Source organism: Cryptomeria japonica, chromosome 5, assembly GCF_030272615.1.
Source record: "Cryptomeria japonica chromosome 5, Sugi_1.0, whole genome shotgun sequence".
NCBI lineage: Eukaryota > Viridiplantae > Streptophyta > Pinopsida > Cupressales > Cupressaceae > Cryptomeria > Cryptomeria japonica.
Window position 1 is genome coordinate 404680627 of NC_081409.1, and position 20427 is coordinate 404701053.

Below are 20427 nucleotides of genomic sequence, written 5' to 3' on the forward strand. Positions count from 1 at the left end.
AGAAGGAGAGGAGCCAGATCAATATCCTCCAGAATACGGGGAGTATAAGGAAGGAGAAGCTACAATGGACACCGTACCCGCACATCAATTTAGAAACAAGGAGGCCATGAAGTATGAAGAACCGACGCTGAAACCTTTGAATCTAGGTACGGAGACGGATAAGAAAATCATTCTGGTAGGAGATGATTGGAACCCAGTGCTGAAAACGGCCGCATTCAAGATTTTCACCGAGTACAAAGATGTATTCGCATGGACTTATAAGGATTTGAAGGGAGTCCCACTGGAGTTATGTGTTCATCGTATTCTGTTGGTACCAGGCGCAGTACCAGTACGGCAGCGACCGTACAGGATGAATAAAAACTATGCTGCAAAAGTACAAAAAGAGATTGAACGAATGCTGGAGGCAAAGATTATCTTTAGGGTGCAGAATAGCGAATGGGTATCCCCCATCGTAATATCTCTCAAAAAGGATGGTAACGAGATCCGGATTTGCGTCGACTTCTGACGACTCAATGCAGTTACCATCAAAGATCCATTTCCCATACTGTTCACGGACTCTATTCTTGAAGAGGTGGCCGGCCATGAAATCTATTCATTTATGGATGTATTTTCCGGCTATAATCAGATATCAATAGCGGAGGAAGATACGCTGAAGACAACATTTGTGGTGGAGGACGGAGTATATGCTTACAATCGGATGCCCTTCGGTCTCTGCAATGCTCCGGCAACGTTCCAACGAATAATTCTCCACATTTTTGATAAGATGTCCGTGGGTAACTTCAAGGCGTTCCTAGATGATTGGTCCATCTATAGCGGGGAGGAGACGCATCTGAAGGCACTGGGAGAATGTATGGACAGGTGCCGGAGGGCACGACTCGCACTGAACCCTAAGAAATGCAGATTCATGGTACCTCAGGGTAGACTACTGGGACACATAGTGTGTAAAGCGGGACTTAAAACAGACCCGGATAAGGTTCGGGTGATTGTGGAGATGGAAGCCCCACAGGATGTCTCAGGGGTAAAATCTTTTTTGGGACACATCGGATATTACCGAAGGTTTATAAAAAATTTCTCCCAGATATCTTACCCCCTGGATAACCTCACAAGAAAAGAAGAACCGTACGTATGGGGAACGGCGCAGTCGGAATCGTTCGAAGAATTGAAATCACGACTGTTGGCGGCACCAATATTGGCCTACCCAAACTGGGACAGAGAATTTCATGTGCACGTCGACGCCTCCAACTATGCAATAGGTGCAATACTAGCACAAGTTGGGGATCATGGGTTGGATCACCCGGTCTACTTCGCCAGTAGACTACTCTCAAAAGCTGAGAAGAATTACAGTACAACTGAACGGGAAGCGCTCGGCATAGTTTACGCAGTACAGAAGTTCCGGCATTATTTGTTGGCGACACCCTTCACCTTCTATGTAGATCACCAAGCTTTGATGTACTTGGTGAATAAACCTATTATTCAAGGACGGGTGAGTCGGTGGCTGTTATTACTGCAAGAATTCACTTTCAACATTATAGTACGGCCAGGGAAAAGCCATGTGATCGCTGACCAACTGTCACGAATCAAGTCGGGAGAACGAGCGGAGGGGGTGAATGATGATTTCCCGGATGCGCACTTATTCCGGATTGCGGTTTTACCATCCTGGTACACTCATATTGGCGAGTACCTAGCGACGTCCCAGTTCCCTGGGGACATGCCACCAGGGGAACGACGCAAATTGGTCCTAAGGAGCCGAACGTTCCAATTGATTAATGGACTCCTTTACAAAATGGGGACAGATCAAGTACTCCGCCGATGCGTGATGGAGGAAGAGATACCGGGGATTTTGAAGGAAGCACACGAAGGACCCGCAGGAGGTCATATGGGGCCGGACACGACGGCCAGGAAAGTACTATTAGCCGGACTATGGTGGCCCACGCTACACAGCGACACCAGAGAATGGGTCGGAAGCTGTGATACATGCCAGAGGGCCGGAAAACCACTAAAACGAGACTTCATGCCATTAAACCCTTCAGCGGCACAAGAGTTATTCGAACGCTGGGGGCTTGATTTTGTGGGGCCTTTAAAAGTCAGCAGACCGCGGTGATGTACATACATCGTGGTAGCTACGGAATACTTGACAAAATGGGTCGAAGCACGGGCCCTACCTGATAACACCGCCGTGAGTACAGCCAGATTTATTTATGAACAAATTATCACGAGATATGGAATTCCGCTTCAGATAACCAGTGACAGAGGGGGCCATTTTGTGAACCATGTGGTGAGACTCCTTACGACAGAATTCAAAATTTTTCACTCCTTGTCCAGTCCGTATTATCCGAGGGCCAATGGTCAAGCGGAGGCGACCAACAAGATTCTGGTTTCCGTCATCTATAAGTCGTGCGGGGTAGAAAAGGAAGATTGGGAGGAGCGACTACCGTCGGTGTTATGGGCATACCGCACCACCTACAAAGTAACGACGGGCCAGACACCATTTCAATTAATGTACGGACAGGAAGCGGTAGTACCGATGGAGTTCATGGTGCCAAGTCTCCGAATTGCTGTTGAGAATAAACTTGGCGATATGGAGAGCCTGAGGGAGCGCCTGTATGCCCTAAACAAACTCGATGAACAAAGGCTAATGGCACAATGGGTGACAGACGTGGCCCAGCAACGAAGGAAACATTGGCACGACCAACACATTCGGTGGACGAGGTTCACCCCGGGGCAGTTAGTCTTGAAATATAATGGACGAAACGAAATTAAACCGGGGAAATTCAAAGTCCGATGGTTAGGGCCCTTCCGGATACGTGAGGTCAACACGAACGGGGCGATAAAATTATGGACGCTGGACGGGAAGGAGATATCAGACGCAGTCAACGGGTCGAAACTGAAGGTCTATCACGAACGGAGGGAACCGGGAACCCCCAGTCAGATAGCCGTGGCTAAAAATTAGAAAATTCGAAAAATATATATATAAAAGAAAATTGAAAAAAAAAAAATATATATATAAGAAAGAAAGAAAGATAAAAATTAAAAAAAAAAATTTAAAAAAAAAAAAATATTGGGGTCCACCGTGCGATGACCACCACGCGGTGGGACCACCGTGCGGTGACCACCACGCGGTGGAACCACCGTGCGGTGTCCACCGCACCACCGATAACCCACACCGAAGGCCGAAAAAGAAACTATAACGCCGCGCAAACCGAACGAAGGAAACACCGCCGAGGGAACTAAGGAAACACCACGCGACGCCGAAGGCACATCACGCCACCCCGCGCAAAGGGAAAAGGAACGCCGAGGATAGAAGAAGCCCACGCCGCACACCACCGAAGGCCACGGTAAAGCACAAAACGCCGTACGAAGAAGACCACGCCGCACAAAGAGAAAACCCCACGCAATCTCTGAAATGGTCCTTCATGCATTCGTTCTGTTTGTCAGTTGTTGTGATATTAAACTTGTAAATCCTTGCAAATAGTGCTTCAGGGCAGCACCATCCTCCGTGTGGGAGTTCGAGTTAAGAAGTAGGATATTAAACTGGCAGGGAAGTCGTGGCACAGGGCGGGTTGAAAGAGAATGTATGGCTTCATAAGGAAGATGTGTTCTGTATACTTCCTGCTTCTCCATTTTCTCCTCCTGCTTCTGCATCTCCATTTGCTTTAGTTGGGGATTCGTTTTGAAAATTTATTGTCTGCAGCCGTCAGATTGTTTGTCGGGTTCGTGAGACTACAAAGCCACAGGTAGACCAGCCGCACGGCGGCAGCCAAAAACAAAGAAGGCCGTTACAAATCAGTTACAGGAAGAAGTTAATGGAGTCGGCAGGTAAAAGAAATTGGAAAAAACAGTTGCAGGATAGCAGCCATAGAAATAAGGATACGCGAGTTCTTCCTTCGGGTGTTCGCATAGCCGGTAGCACAATGCACGCCAGGCAGAAGAGAAAGCCACCACAGCAGCATGCCGCACGAGGGAAGAATGCATTGACCCCACAGCATATCACCTTCGAGGGATTGAATGGGTCTGAATGCAGGAAGTGGTGGCAGGATACACCAGATGATGATTTGGTGAAGAAGAGCCTTCGGAAAGCAGGAGTGGAGTGGGCCATCCGAATGCCTGTGTTTGCTATCCGTGAGTATGAGGGAGCATTACGATTCATGGTTGATACCTCTGATAGCCATTCACGGACGAGTACTTTTGAGTACCTTGGGAAGGATATCACGGTATCCTTCAAACCGGCAGATTTTACGAGAGTGTTTGGCATTCCAGGAGTACATGGCAAGAAAGTGGAATTGAAAGCTAAGAAGATGACGCGGGAGGAAAAAGAATATTGGATTAAACGAGTATCCCGAGACTTGACCACAGCAGAATTGGAGAGCATTGTTGATGCCACGAAGAACCGTGGGATGCGTAGGTCTTTTGTTGCAGAGGGCCATTGGCGGTGCATAATGGACGTCATCAAGAGCAGGTTGACGGGGTCTGGTAGGGCATCGGACATCGCTCTCCCACAGATCATATTGATGAATGGACTTCTGAATGGTGTTGTGTATGATTGGGCTACATTGTTATCAGAGCGGATGTGCGAGTTCTTGATGATGGAGCATCACACGTTTTACATGCCCCACTATGCCATCGGATTGTTTCTGGAGGCCACGCGAGAAGTAGTACCGAAGGCAGAATTGGAGATACAGCCGCAGAGACCATTGGCTGTAGGTGAGCCTCCTATCATGCATTGGAGGCACCTTGACATTGGCCATTCTTCCGCGAAACAGAAAAGGATAGTAGAGACCCCCTCAGCAGAACCTGATAGTGGAAGAGAGACTTCCAGCAGCGAAGAGACTTCGGAGGAAGAAGATTCGGCGGAGGATAGCAGCAGTAGGGCGACAGAAGAGGGGAGGATGGAGCCCGCGGGGGAGCGAGTCTTGTTTGCGCCACCCTCACTACCACTTGGCACACTTGTGAGGTCATCCGCGGGAGTGGGAAGCACGTCCATTCCAGCTTTTGGGGAGGGCCGCACACCCGTTGCACTTGGGCCAATGCAGCGGGTGGCATCACCTTCCATCGTACCACCTCCGCAGGCTAGTGCGCCACCCGCAGGACCGCCTCCGGCCATAGAGGCACGTACAGAAGGCATGGCGGAGTCGTGTGGATCACCGCAGCAAGTAGTGGCAGAGGAGGAGCACAGGGAGGTGGTCGACGCAGAGCCGCAGGTGCGGTTGGACGTTGTGGGATCCGAGGCAGTAGTGACTGTGTCTGCCTCTTTGTTGGAGGAGCCCCTTGAGAGACACACTTTCGAGGTGGAGAGAGGCCCGGAGGTGTTGAGTACGAATCCATCGGTGGTGGCTATGGGGAGTTGGCTGACCCGGCGATTTCAGATGACGGTGATGCCACCAGTAGGAGCTGCTGTACTCTCACCTCGGCGAGAGCCTCTGACGGAGGTGGTAGACTTGGAGGATTCATCGGGTGAGACACCGGTACCAGCAGTAGGGCATGAGATAGGAGAAGTCATCCCTGCTATCTAGGAGCAGGCGGGGGTAGAGGAGACACCCTGGTGCCAGCAGGATGCAGCAGTTTTGATCCCACTCGAGCCCCCTGCACCTATATCGGGGTCCCAGCCTTCGGGGCAGGATGGGGAGGACATTGAGGCTTACTTAGCCGATATGGTGACGAGGGGTCGGCGAGTGGTGGCAACGGCTCAGACGCGAGCTTTGCAGCAGGTTGTGGAGGAATTAGAGCAAGTCCTCCAGTTTATGCGAGTAGGCTGTTCGACAGCTTTTGCCACATGCTTTGAGTCACAGGGGTGGCCAGCTATTCAGACAGATGCAATGCTTGAGGCTTGGAGTGTGCCTCAACCCGTCGTGGAGGTTAGGGTGACTACTCTCGTCCGACAGATTGAGCAGGTTTACAGGGATGCCTACTATGCACTGCGGCAGACGTAGCATGAGTCCGCAGTCCGCGAGGTTGCTCGTACAGAGATAGAGAGAGATCTCGCCGGACAGCAGGCTTCCTGGGCAGCCGAGAGGACGCAGTTGTTAGCACAGCTTGAGACAGCTCGTGCAGAGAAGGTTGCGGTTGGCATCCGCCTGTCGGAAGAGAAGAGTGCGCGGAGCCTTGTGCAGCAGGAGTTGGATGTTGTTACTGCAGAGCGGGGTTTGTTGCAGACTCAGTTGGTCGGTATGACAGAGTCCGCGGATACCAAGGAGAAGGAGTTGCTGGAAGCTGCGCATATGGTGAAGACGGCTTTAGAGGTGTTGGTGGCGGAGCGGGATGTGGTAGCACGCACTCAGCAGGTTTATGACCTCCGCGCCCGCCTGGCGGCCCAAACACCAGCATCCTAGCCTTCGACTTCAGGGACGCTTCCTCAGCCCCCTCCTTGACTTTGTTTTGGGTGTATATATGCATTGTCTCCATTTTGTTGTTAGTCGTCGGAGACGACTTCTTTTTTGGGGGGGATGATGTTATCAAAAAATATGTATAGTTTAGTAATGTTAATTGTTGATAGTTAGTTAGCCGACGGGTAGGTAGTTGGAGTCGCGACGGTTGTGTCGCACCCCTTCGGCTAACATATATTGTACCACCTCCGGGTGTTGGAGGACATGTAATGTGGACGACAGATTATAATATGAACATCTTTTGACATTAATGGCAAGCTTATTCTGGTACTTCTTTTGTATTTGCATTGTGCATTGCTGTTCGATTTATGTATTCTTCCTGTTTACCCAGTGAGGTAAACAGTTTTCACCCTCAAGAAGCTCTAGAAGAATTTTGGTTCTCTCTAACGGCAAAAGCAAATAACATTTCCAATTCTAAATTCACAAATGAGCCCTCAACCTGCTTTTATAACTTTTCTTGAGGGAAATAACCAATTTAAAAATATAATAATTTTTTTCCTCTCACAAAGACTTTTTAGGAGAATTAATATTATTTTTCATGTGCAAAGTCCCCCAAGCCCATGCGTCCAACTTAAGTAACATCTTAATTCCTTTTCAACAAACTATTGCACTAGGTTGTCCTTTTAATATTTCCAACATTAGACAACTTAAGAAAATTAATTAAATTGCTTTTGTGGTTTCAATCTTGGTCATAATGTTTGTTCTAAAGTACATGGCTACTTGGCTTCTATAATAGTGTTGAGGCTGTTCATAATCATCTTCAACCTTGAAATTATCAAGCACATAGTACATACACATGCACACAAATATATATAGTTTTTGCCCCCTTTTAACCTGTACAACCTACATTTCATACATGGCCACACGCACGCGCGCACACACACACACAAGCACATGCACAAGCACCCGCACCCACGCACACACACACAGATATATATAGCTTTTGCCTCCTTTTAACTGGTACAACCTACATTTCATGCAAGGCCAACAAATAAATATTTATAAGTTCTATTTGAAAGTTGGGCGACCAACATTAATCATACCCTAAGTAGTGTAGACACCTAAAATTAATTAAATTAATATTTAATCAATTTAAGCCTATCAACATAATTAACTAGTTTAATTGTGTTAAATCCCTTCTTCTTAAGGTTAATTAAATCAAATTTAATCAATCTTATCACTATAGTCCAATAATTAATTTATCAATAAATTAATTATTTCCCCATTCTTCTAAAGTCACCTCAACCATTATTTCTTCTAAAACCCACCTAGTTATTTAATTTTAATTAATTAACCTAACTAAAGTGATTTCTACAAATCACTTTTCCTAATTTCCACTTAGCCTAATTAATTCTTCTAGAAGCATGATTATCATTTATTCTCAATTTCATATTCCTCCACTCATTCTCTCTCCTCATGTCACATCTTCCTAACTTTCCCACTTGCACTCTAATCACTCACTAAGCGACCTAATCAATCTCCTTAATTATTTGCACATCCCTAATCACCTTGATCCTTTCAAAGAAATCCAAATTCTTTGAATCTCCCCATGTATCCTCTTCCCAAAGAATTTTTAATTTCTTTGTCCATTTAGTCTTCCCACACATCCTCTTATTTTGGAATTTTTAATTCCTCCTGCCTCCCTCCAAGGAATTTTATATTCATTTTTCTCTTCCCAATGTACTTGGGAGATCTTCCCTATGAACCTTGAGAGGTGTGGAGACAAGAAATGCCTTTATGGCATATCTCGAGTCCCACACCTTGTCCTCTCGATCCATGTACTCCCTCTCAGATTGATCTCAACCCTTCATCCCAAAATCAATCTTGGTCCTTCATTTTGGCCTCTTCCAATCTATAAATTGGAGTCTCCTCTCCTCACAAATCATCCACTTTTCATACATTTTTATGCTATCCATTTCATCCCTTGATCCACTTCTCATCTAATCTTATGTTGTTAATTTGGAATCTGTAAAGCGGAAAAATCGCGATCGAACCCTAGTTGTTCTCCCCTCTTCCGACTCCGAGGAGAGAGAAGGGAGGTTCGCTAGGATTCGATGGTTTTTCACTTAGGGGAGAGACTTTACATTCAAAAGAGGGGTTGAAACTCATAAGATCCAATCCCACGCAATGCAAGATTGGATGCTAAATGAATTTCAAGGGTTAGGAAAGCAAGGCTACCCTCTTTTGTAAAGAATGTTGTTAAGGAATTTAAGCTAAGCGTGCATAGAAAGTCATAAAAATTCGCTTATAAACTGAGTTCGGGTTATAGGATGAAGCTGCGGACCTGGAATTAGCAGTAAAATGTCGATACGGCGCTGTCCTGCAAATTTGAGCAAAAGTTGTCGGGACGATGGCGCCCGGCGCCACGGTCCTCCGAAAAATCCGCGAAACGAAGGGGGATCTGTTCGTCTCTGCACAAGGATTCCAGATCTTCAATTTCAGCCGCGTACCTGCAACCTACACACAGAAAAGCGAAGACGATTGGGGGGTTAGGGATTGGGGGTTTGCCTTTAGGTCAAACCCCGGTTTTGGAATTAACCAAGAAATGAGCAAGTGCTGTAAATGTAAATGTATGTAAAACAAGTACTAATACCTTGTTCTAAGGATGTTTGTATCCTTATGTGCGAAGGTTTAGATGTTGTATGTTGTAGCATGTGGTATGTGATCTCCTCTTCAATGGTTGAATCCTTGTCTTGAATGCAACACTTAGCCTTGAATGGAGACTTGAAATGATCAATTGCTTGAAAGAATGCTTGAATGCTTGAATGCTTGAATGCTTGAGTATAGTTTCCACGCCTTTTCCATCATCCATCTTACCAAAATGGGAGAGGAAAATGTCATTTATATACTTGTCAATTAGGGCTGATAGACTGATTTTCCCGACCTTAGGCTGACCAGGGAAAGTTAATTTCCAAATTGCAAACAAAAAGACCCGAGCCCCTTAGGAGACCGGGCCCAAAATAGGACCCAGGGACCAGGGCGCTGGGCGCCATGGTCCTGGGGACCAGGGCACTGGGCGCTCTGGTCCCACCTCCCGGGACAGCAGGGTGCAAGGAGGTTCAGGCCAGGGTGCTTGAAAAATGCAGTTTTCAGTGTCGTGAGCAAGTTTTGGGGTCTCCATTTAGGTTGCATGTTGCGTCGCCATCGTGAAGACCGAAATGCAGTCGAAATTGCAAGTGTCGCAATTTTAGGACGCTACATTTAGCCCCCACTTTAGCGGGAGTATGTATGCTCATACTTCCGGTAAAGTACAAGGAAACAACATTGAAAGACTTTCACCACATCAAGGAGGCAAGATACACCGAGCCCCCAGTGGACTAAGGATCTTACGACTTCGATTGACAAAGTAAAAGGGAAGATCACGAGGAAGAACCATGACTGTCAGTAGTAAGGTTCCCTCACTATGAGTCATGCAAGAAAGATATCAAAAATTTTCAAGGCAAAGCTAAATTTGCCAAGAAATTCTCAAGTATCTTGAAAAGATATGAACGGGATGTATGCCCCCCTACGTTAAAGCGATCGCACATGCCTCACCGGGGGTGATTGTTTTAACGTAGTGATACATATAAGAAATGAAAAAGGAGCACGTTATCACAAGGATTTAGCCCCCAAGTGTGAGATAAACCCAAGGATAATAGACACAAAACACAAAGCACAAGGTGACTTCGCTTTCCTCAGGGTCAGTATGCTGTATGATAATTCATGTATATATATCATATGTATGTATGCATAATTGTTCTTCATTCCCCAATCAAGGAAGGTCACCTAGAAGAAGGGAACACATGTGTCTTTTGAGTCAACATGAGAGAGATCGAGAGATCTCAATGCTTTGCATCGTCCTCAAGTAGACAACACTAAGGACGACAAATAGAAGAATGAGAATAACATATAGAAGAAGTAACAAAAAGAGAGGAGGAGAGAATCTGCTATGCTAATGTAACTAGTCTAGCATGTCATCTACCCCCCGATCTTGCTGATCAACGTTTCGGGAAGGCAGGGAACACGCCAGAGGAGGAACATCCAACACAGCAGATGGAGCTATCACAAGATCCAAACAAGGGCTATGTTCATGTTCCGAGCCACATTGTTCTTGTCTAGGAGCTAGGATAAGTGCTTTTGAAAATTCATTAGATAAATGGTTATCGACATCAACAAGTTCATATTCACTATCAGAAGCAAGAGGAGTAACATTTTCATCTATATCGTCATCAAGATTTATAAAAATAGGATCTTTAACTCGCACAGGATCAAGATCATCATGCATCTTATGTTTAGGAGATTTAGGCTCAATGTCCGGCTGAGGAGAAAATGGAATAATGCTTGTTGAAGGTGTTTTTGGAGATTGCAAAGTTTGAGCTCTAAGACGACGCTTTCGCCGGCGTTCACGTGCAGAACGATTTCGTCTAGTCTTAGTAGGAAGTTGCGAAGACTGAGGAGGAGGAATGTTCTCATCCTTAGCACTTGGGTGTTTAGGTTGTGGTCTCTTAGGCTGGATAATAGGAGAAGAAGAAGGTCTCTTCTCTCTATAAAAAGAAGGAGGAGGAACTGCTCCATATAAAGGAGGAATATTTGGTTTAGGGAGAAGACCAAGTCCATCATGACGAGGAGGTATAGGTCTACTCTTAGGAAGTTTATTAGGTATAGACATAGTCACATCCATAGGGATGGGTTGAGAATCTTCTTGAGGAAAGACATTAGTTTTATCTTTCAAAGGAAGAACTTCCTTCTCAAGAATGATAGGAATGTCAAGTTTAGGTGTTCTAGGTTCACTTAGAGATAGGATCATATCTGTTTTCCACTTTTGATAAGATTTGAAAAGATGATCACTTCGCGGAGGAAGAGATTGGAATTGTTTAGGCCAAAAGTAGTCTATAGGAACACTAGAAGTTTTTTCAGCTGGTTTAAAGAGACTATGATTGACAGTAACAACTTCACCATTGTGGGGAAATTTCAAACACTTATGAATAGGAGAAGCAATAGCTTTCATGGAAGATAGCCAAGGATAGCCAAGCTTCACACGAAATTGTTCGGAAGATGGAATAATAGCAAAGTTCACATCAAGGGATTTGTTATGGACTTCAATAGGCAATGTAATAGAACCAATTGCAGGAGAAGAAAATGCATCAAATAATTTCACAATCACATCTGTTTTGTCATAGATCACTTGATTCAATTGCAAGTAAAAAGAAATTCTTCAGTAATAACATTAACCATGCACGAAGGATCAATAAGCACTCCACGGCAAGGTGTATTCTTGACTTTTGCAACTATGTATAAAGGACCATCAGGTGCCCTAATGGTTTCGCTAGAATCAAATGTGATAGAAGGTTCTTTAGGGATTTCTTGCTGCTCTACGAAGTTAATCACATTCGGAGTCATAGACACAAGACCATCAGATGAGAGAGAGGAATCATTAGCCTCAATCGCATTAGAGGTATGAGAAGGGCAATGGATCAGTAAAAATCTGGAGATTTTGATTAGGAGGAGCTACAGATGTGTTGCCTTTATCATTCACTCCAGAAACAGAGATAGTATTATTATCAATCAAATCTTGAATTTTACCCTTTAAAGAAAAACATTTTTCAGTATCATGCCCAGGCTGACGATGAAATTGACAAAAGGCTTTGTTATCAAAATAAGGTGAAGTAATCTTTGCAGGATCAATTTGTCTTATAGGAGGAAGAGTAAGCACATTTTGTTCCAATAACTTATTCATAATACTATGCAATGATTCATTCAAAGGAGTATACTTTCTTTCTTTCTTGAAAAATTTAGAAATAGGAGGCACACCTGATGCTGCATTCACATTGTTGTTGATGATGTTTTCATTGAATTTGATGGAATCTCTGTTCGGTTTAAACTTCCCAAATGGTTGTTGACTGCTATCACCCTTATCACTCGGAGCCATAGGATGTGATTGTTCCATTTGACTCATAGTCAGTTGATAATTGTGAAGAGTGGCGCACAACTGTTGGAAAGAAGTAAACTCAGAAAACAGAAGTTTGTCTCGAATATCTTTTTGTAAATTAGAAATAAAGATTCTTTGAATATCATTGTCAGGCACTGGAAAAGATATTTGAGCATACAAATGCTTATATCTACCAATGAAATCAGTCACTTTTTCTTTAACACCTTGTTTACAATGCATTAAATCAATCAAAGTAACTTTAGGACTTATATTGTTTTGAAATTGTTGAATGAAAGCATTTGCAAGTTGTTCGAAAGAAGTAATAGAATAAGAAGGCAACGAGCAATACCATTGTAAGGCTTTGTCTCTTAATGTTCTAGTGAACAGTTTTGCAAGCAACCTTTGGTCATAAGCAAAATCAGTACATATTGTTTGAAAAGTCTTAACATGTGTTAGAGGATCTCCTTTACCATTATAAAGTTCCAAATGCGGGATTTCAACATGTTTAGGAGGGATAGCTCGAACAATGTCAAGAGAAAGTGGGCTCGCAACATCAAATGTGGGCACACTAAACTTAGATTGATTCATAGAGGCAATTTGTTGCTGTAAAGAAGAGACAGTTTGTGCTAGATTGTTAATGGTCGCTTCAGTCGAAGAATTCATATTGGATGTGTTAGATTGAGATGGAGGTGTTATGTTATTGAAAGAAGGTAGAGAGTAAGGTGGTGGGACCCTATGATAATTAGTCATAGGAGATGATTGGACAGGAGGAACACTACAAGGAGGAATAGAATGATTAAATGAATTGCCCCCTTGCGTCATGTTCATTTGTGATGATATAATAGGCACACTCATTGGAGGAATGAATGAAGAAGTCGGATTGAATGAAGGAATAGGGTTAATTGAAGAAGAAGGGTTGCCCCCATGACTGGTGATCACAGGAGGAATGTCTAGTATAGAGGTAGCCATGATGTTTGATGTAAAGGTAGGTATACTAGCAATAGAAGTCGTCAAAGGAATAGAATGATTGTCTTGTGTAGGAGGTTGTGTATAACCTAAGGTTTCGGCACAACTCTTCATAGGCATCACATTCGAATTCACAATGTGTGAAATACCACGCAAAATATCAATTCCATTCTTATCACTTTGAAGCATACGTTTTAGACCCTCAATTAAAGGAAGAGCTTGACTATCAGGGTATTCATGAGACATCCATTGTCGAAAATCGTCAAATTGGTTATCCAATTTTGAAAGTTGTTCTTCAGAAACCTCATGGAGAGCTTCTTCATCATTAGGAGGATTAGAGGAATTACCCATGTCCTTGTTAAAAAGGCTATTCAAATTAGGTTCCATCTCCTCAGTAGTTAAACCTCGGAAAGACTTAATTCTACGGCTTCGTCTAACGGGAATAGTGTAAGTAGGGCTTATTGTTGTAAAACTCATGCACTAGAGAAGGAGAGAAAATTTTGAATTTAGAGGTAGCAATTTTCAGTAAGATCAACCAATTTTCTGGATTTAAGCTGTTAAATGCAATCACAACAGTCTCTCGAAATTTCGGAAAAAATGTCCGGGACCGTGGCGCCCGGAGTGCAACACGGTCCCTGCAACTTTTTTCGAAATTTGCAGGGATGAAAGGTATGATGATTTTAGAGCTAATCTGAAAAAATTGAGTGATTTTACGATCTGTAGATAGGCCAAATTAAAGTTGTAATCTCAAAATTGAACCCTATCAAGATTGTCGAAAAATGCAAAATTTGAATTTTGAAAAAGAGAGGGAAACTGAAATTTTGAATTTTATGATTTTAGAGGGAATGTCAAAAGCAATGCAAATTTTGAAATTCAAAAATTGACTCAATTTCACACAAAATTCAATTTTGAAAGCGGAAATCGAAGTTGTTGTAATTAAGCACTTAATTTCAAAAGTCACAAAATGCAAGAATTTGAATAAAGCACTGAAATTTTGAATGATTGCAAACACAATTTTCAGATTTATGATAATAAAAACGCAATTTTGACACAAAATTTTAATTTCAATGACTTTTGAATGATTAGAAGCCTTAGACCAAGCAATCGCAAGACCAACTTTGACTGTAATTTTGAAAGTGTTATAATTGATAAAATCAGCCAAAATTCTGGATTTTAGCAGGAAAATACAGCAAGATCTCGCTCCCGAAATTTTGGAAAAAATGTCGGGGACGATGGCGCGCGGAGTGCAACACGGTCCTCGCAACTTTTTTCCAAATTTTCAGGGATGAAAGATATTGTGATTTTATTGCGGAATCCAAAGTTACAGCTGATTTGGAGATGCTTTGATTGGTCAAATTGTCGGACAAAGGTTGAATTAAGAGGGTTTCAAAAATTAGGGTTTTGACATTTAACCACTTAATTTTCAGAATTAAAGCACAAATATGAATTGAAAATTTGTAATAGAAAGGCAGATCTGAAACAGGCATTAACATTTAGACATTTCGCAAGTTCAATTACCAAAAAGAAAATTTAGGGTTTTTATGCAATCACCTCTAAAATTTTGCAAAAGATCAAACATGGAAATGTAATCAATTTTTTCAGATCTAAGCATGAAAAATCAGAAAAGATGTTCACATCGGGTTCACCAAAATGTAAAGCGGAAAAATCGCGATCGAACCCTAGTTGTTCTCCCCTCTTCCGACTCCGAGGAGAGAGAAGGGAGGTTCGCTAGGATTCGATGGTTTTTCACTTAGGGGAGAGACTTTACATTCAAAAGAGGGGTTGAAACTCATAAGATCCAATCCCACGCAATGCAAGATTGGATGCTAAATGAATTTCAAGGGTTAGGAAAGCAAGGCTACCCTCTTTTGTAAAGAATGTTGTTAAAGAATTTAAGCTAAGCGTGCATAGAAAGTCATAAAGATTCGCTTATAAACTGAGTTCGGGTTATAGGATGAAGCTGCGGACCTGGAATTAGCAGTAAAATGTCGATACGGCGCTGTCCTGCAAATTTGAGCAAAAGTTGTCGGGACGATGGCGCCCGGCGCCACGGTCCTCCGAAAAATCCGCGAAACGAAGGGGGATCTGTTCGTCTCTGCACAAGGATTCCAGATCTTCAATTTCAGCCCCATACCTGCAACCTACACACAGAAAAGCGAAGACGATTGGGGGGTTAGGGATTGGGGGTTTGCCTTTAGGTCAAACCCCGGTTTTGGAATTAACCAAGAAATGAGCAAGTGCTGTAAATGTAAATGTATGTAAAACAAGTACTAATACCTTGTTCTAAGGATGTTTGTATCCTTATGTGTGAAGGTTTAGATGTTGTATGTTGTAGCATGTGGTATGTGATCTCCTCTTCAATAGTTGAATCCTTGTCTTGAATGCAACACTTAGCCTTGAATGGAGACTTGAAATGATCAATTGCTTGAAAGAATGCTTGAATGCTTGAATGCTTGAATGCTTGAGTATAGTTTCCACGCCTTTTCCATCATCCATCTTACCAAAATGGGAGAGGAAAATGTCATTTATATACTTGTCAATTAGAGCTGATAGACTGATTTTCCCGACCTTAGGCCGACCAGGGAAAGTTAATTTCCAAATTGCAAACAAAAAGACCCGAGCCCCTTAGGAGACCGGGCCCAAAATAGGACCCAGGGACCAGGGCGCTAGGCGCCATGGTCCTGGGGACCAGGGCGCTGGGCGCCCTGGTCCTGAGGGACCAAGGCGCTGGGCGCTCTGGTCCCACCTCCCGGGACAGCAGGGTGCAAGGAGGTTCAGGCCAGGGTGCTTGAAAAATGCAGTTTTTAGTGTCGTGAGCAAGTTTTGGGGTCTCCATTCAGGTTGCATGTTGCGTCGCCATCATGAAGACCGAAATGCAGTCGAAATTGCAAGTGTCGCAATTTTAGGACGCTACAGAATCCAAAATCATCCATCACGCCATCAGAATGCCCAAATCTTCTCTCATCTAATCCATATCCATCATCATTCAAATCCAATCCAAATCCAACCAATCTTGTTGTGTGTGGAGAGAAATCCACATCCCAATCAAGGAACTAATCCAAACAAGTTAAGGAGGAGCACATCCTTGGCTTCACCAATAGCTCAATCGGAGGAACAAGAGAGAACTGTCTCTTGCAAGGTATAAGAAGCTTGCTTTATACTTTATTTGGTTTTTTATGTTTATTTGGGTTTAAACTAACCATCTAACCTTGCATTGGTTTTCCCTTGCTTCAAGTAGATAATGGAAATAGCATACAAATCCTTCATCAATATTCTTGATATTTGCAAGAAAAATATGTTTCAATCTTCAACCTGCAACTATACCAAAAACCAAAGAAGTGAACCAAAAAAGGACCACAGATCTGGAAATGATATTTCAATGCTTCCGCACAAATCTCCACAATCTCCAATTATTCAACACACCTATGAATCCTAGATGAATGAACTCTCAAATTTGCTAGGAGGGTTTCCATTCTTGAAACCAATCTTTGTTGTAGGGTTTTCATCATAGGGCAGAAATATGAGCAGTTGTTCAATCTCCAAAGTTGGGGTTTTAGAACAAAATGCCAAGAAAAAAAATCTCTTCTCAAACTCCCCTTTTTATTCCCCATTTCAATATTTGAAATATTATATTTCATTTTCTTCTCAAAGTGGCTTTTAATATTTCTTTTTATTTTAACAATTGGGCCCCCAAAAATAAAATTTCTATCATCCCAAATTTGTAGTTAGATCCCTTCACACATAGTCATTGTGCTTCCATGATCCCTAAGACCTCATCAATATGTCTAAGATGATCCTTCAATGTTTTATTATACATCAAAATGTCATCAAAGAAGACAAGTACAATTTTTTGCAACTACTTATTAAATACCTAATTCATATGTGACTGAAATGTAGCAAAAGTGCATTGGTCAATCGGAAATGGATGACCAAAAACTTGTAGTGTCCAATGTCCCTAGTGGCATCTAAACACAATCTTATGAATGTCCTCTTCTCTGACTCTAATCTAATGATACCATGACCAAAGATCAATCTTTGAAAACAATACCTGCATCTGCCACTAAAGAACATCTTTCAACATGAAGGAATCTCCTCTTGCTGTTTGTAACACTTAGGTATTGTATTCATAATTTGGGCAGAAAAAATTGCCACTTAGACCATGTTTTCAATTGATGGGTGGATATTTTAGATGGCTGGAGTGTGGAACATCACAAAAGAGATCTTGGGCCTTTAACGGAAGAGTTTTATATCACTTATGCCAACTTACCCAGTTAGGGAAGATTTCTCATGGCTGAATCACTCATAAAGTGCACCTCTTTTATATCTAACCTCTACTTAAAGTACTTGGGCAAGATTATATCCACTTATATCGACTTACCATGTTACACGGAGATTTTTCATGGTTGTACCATGCATGATGTAAGCTTCTTTTATAACAAGCATCTACTTAAAGTGCTTGGGTGGAGATTCTATCCACTTAAGCCATTTTCTAGATCTTTGGCAGAAAAGTTTAGTGATTGGTTCAATCACTTGGCATGCACTCCTCAAGTGTTTGCCACTTTTGGTGATATCCCAGGCAGAAGATCATATGACCTAAAGCCACTTTTCAAAAGCTAGAACTTTATGATGGTTAAACCCTTTAATAAGTGCACCATCTTTCTGAATATTCAGAAGAATTCCTCATGACTTATCCCTGTATTCCCCTTTATCAGACTTAGGTGCAGTTATGGTTTAGTCTGGCCACATTTATACTTGGGCAGAACTCTACATTGGCATAACTATTGTTGGCAGGGGCCTCTAGTGCTTTAGCCATCCTTGATAATGGTGGGTGGAACTTAGTCCTATATAAGCCAGGTCGAGATACATGCCCATGTTGCCATCCTTTCTTTCCTAGGCAAAAAAATCTTCACATCTGCCACTTTTCCTTGCTCCCAACTGCCTTCTATGCTGCTGATCTGCTTTTGTTTCTGCCCCATGATTACCCTTGTTCTTATCTCAGAATCGCTCCAATCTATTCCATTGTTCCCTACTCCTCCACTGCCTTTGATAACTTCTCTAGCCTTTGATAACTTCTCTAACACCACCATTTGCTTCTTGCTGTACTTGTGGTGATCATCATTACCCCCTAAAAGCATTAGTTGAACTTGAAGCACATAGACCATGAAAAAATAACCTAGCAAACCGACTAAAGAGACTACAGATGACTTGGATCAACACAAACCGATGATCTATTTGACAGAGCTAAAGGTAAGTACAAACACTGAGTTTGGTAGGGCTGCAATATTTTGACCAGTAGGCTTCATTAATAGGCATGTCCACAATTTGTTCATAAACTTGGTCATTTGGCAAAAACCTAAGGTGAACAAAATTTGAACAATATGTGTTTAAGGTAAAGTGAGAAAGCTCTCTTGTTCCATCAAGGCCATCACATCCGCACAAGAGGTGTAATAGTTAGGCTGGAATTTAAAAAATCATCTTTAACCTTTTTACCTTTAACTCAATCAAGTAATGAAAGTGGGATTCAAGGAGAGGGAAGCAGAAATGGGCAGATACACAATTGGGTAAGGGTTATCACATTTTGCAGGTCCATTTAGCTTTATTGGTTCATCCTACAGCCGGACGTAATCCTTGAATAAATGGGATTGCTTGACCTCAGGTGATTGGTGTTTTGCAGTAGTGAAAGAATAAACGGCAAAGAAAGGAGCAGAAATAATCCGACACCCAATTGGATAGGGTAAACTCTCTTGACAGTTATGAAGAGGTGACATTATTGGGCCGGGATTATTCAGCCTACAATCGGGTGTGATCTGATTGTAATGGTTTATGGTGGGTGGTTGAACCACTTTTGCCTATGCAGGGATCAGAATGCACCGTTGACTGGAATTGTTAATTAATTTTGAAATCAGAAAAATAAGAGTACAATAAGAATACAACTATTTTTTTAATTTTTAATTTAATTAAAAATTCCGATCAACGTGCATTCTGATCCCTGCATAGACGTTGCCCGTTGAAACCTGCTGGAAAATTGCTCACATAAAAGTTTTGAACTGGAATTTCCTAACAAGCATGATTGACACTGAAGCCATGAACCTCACCAGCTCAAAATCAAACAAAATTGGATTTGTGTCGAGGACAAATCAGTTAACAACCATTGAGCTACCAAGTTGAATTTATACGCTCACCACAGAGGCCTACTCCAAATCAATTATATATATACACGACATAAATGGGCATTTGAAATCTGGACAAAGGTTATGCTCTGCCCCCAAATTTTAGCTCTGGCAGTCATGTTTGCTGTTCTACGAGAGCAAAGATTTCTGTCACGCATCCTATGCTAATGGCAAAAATTTCAATTCAATTTACTTCAACATAAACAACCCAAATGTGAGTATCCATAATTGTGTACCATAACGACCTACATATATTATATGTAGGCTATTAGAAATGTAAGAAAGTAAAGTGGATGTATATTTACTCAAATGCAGATTTGGTGAAGTGAGTGAAGCCATAGATAGAGAAGGCCGCAGTACGGTAGGCCTGCAACAATAATTTAATTCTTTTGAGAAGCAAATAAGCATTAGACAAGCATGTACTTTAGAAAAGGGAAGCAATAGCACCTTAGCGAGAAACATCGCAAATTACTCTGCTTGATTTTCTAGCGTTTCGCTTCTTCGACTTTGCCACCCAAAAAACTCGTGGCTCGCAATTTTTGCTCCTTATCAGCTTCTCTACAATTTTATCTTTTATTAGACTTTTTCCGAACAATAAATGAGGGGAATGACTTTGATCTGGTAAGTGGCAATGAATATGGATAGAGAAGCTTTCATAGCGAAATTAATTATGGCAAATTTATATGGGCAACGTCTACTCAGTGATCAATTGCATTTTTTTGGCAACTATTTTCTGATTTTTAATTGAATTAATAAATTAAAAAACAGAGGTGCAATCTGATTTTTGGGTAGACAATGGTACTTATACGATTCGGAAAAAATCTAATAGTCACTCATTTTTATACTTGCTAATTAAAAGTCTATTAAATTTTTTTATCGTTATCGATAGTTGTCTATTTGTATATTTAATAGTTGAAAATAAGGTATCAAGATGGGGAGTTGTGCAATTTTATTGGTACCCATAGGACATTATTATTGGGGCATTTATGCATAAATATTGGTC

At 42.2% G+C, this 20427-nt stretch overlaps 1 protein-coding gene across 1 annotated transcript in view; it reads right to left on the reverse strand.

Moving 5' to 3' along the window:
- Window positions 1-20063, reverse strand: part of LOC131076481 (uncharacterized) — a 126896-nt gene extending 106833 nt beyond the window's left edge. The window contains exons 1-2 of the mRNA XM_058013691.2: window positions 19872-20063; window positions 19730-19791 (exon numbers count right to left, since the gene is read on the reverse strand). Coding sequence (XP_057869674.2) covers window positions 19730-19791; window positions 19872-19886 — 77 coding nt within the window. The 5' untranslated portion in view covers window positions 19887-20063. The remainder of the gene's footprint in view (window positions 1-19729; window positions 19792-19871) is intronic.
- Between the last annotated feature and the right edge of the window lie 364 nt (window positions 20064-20427).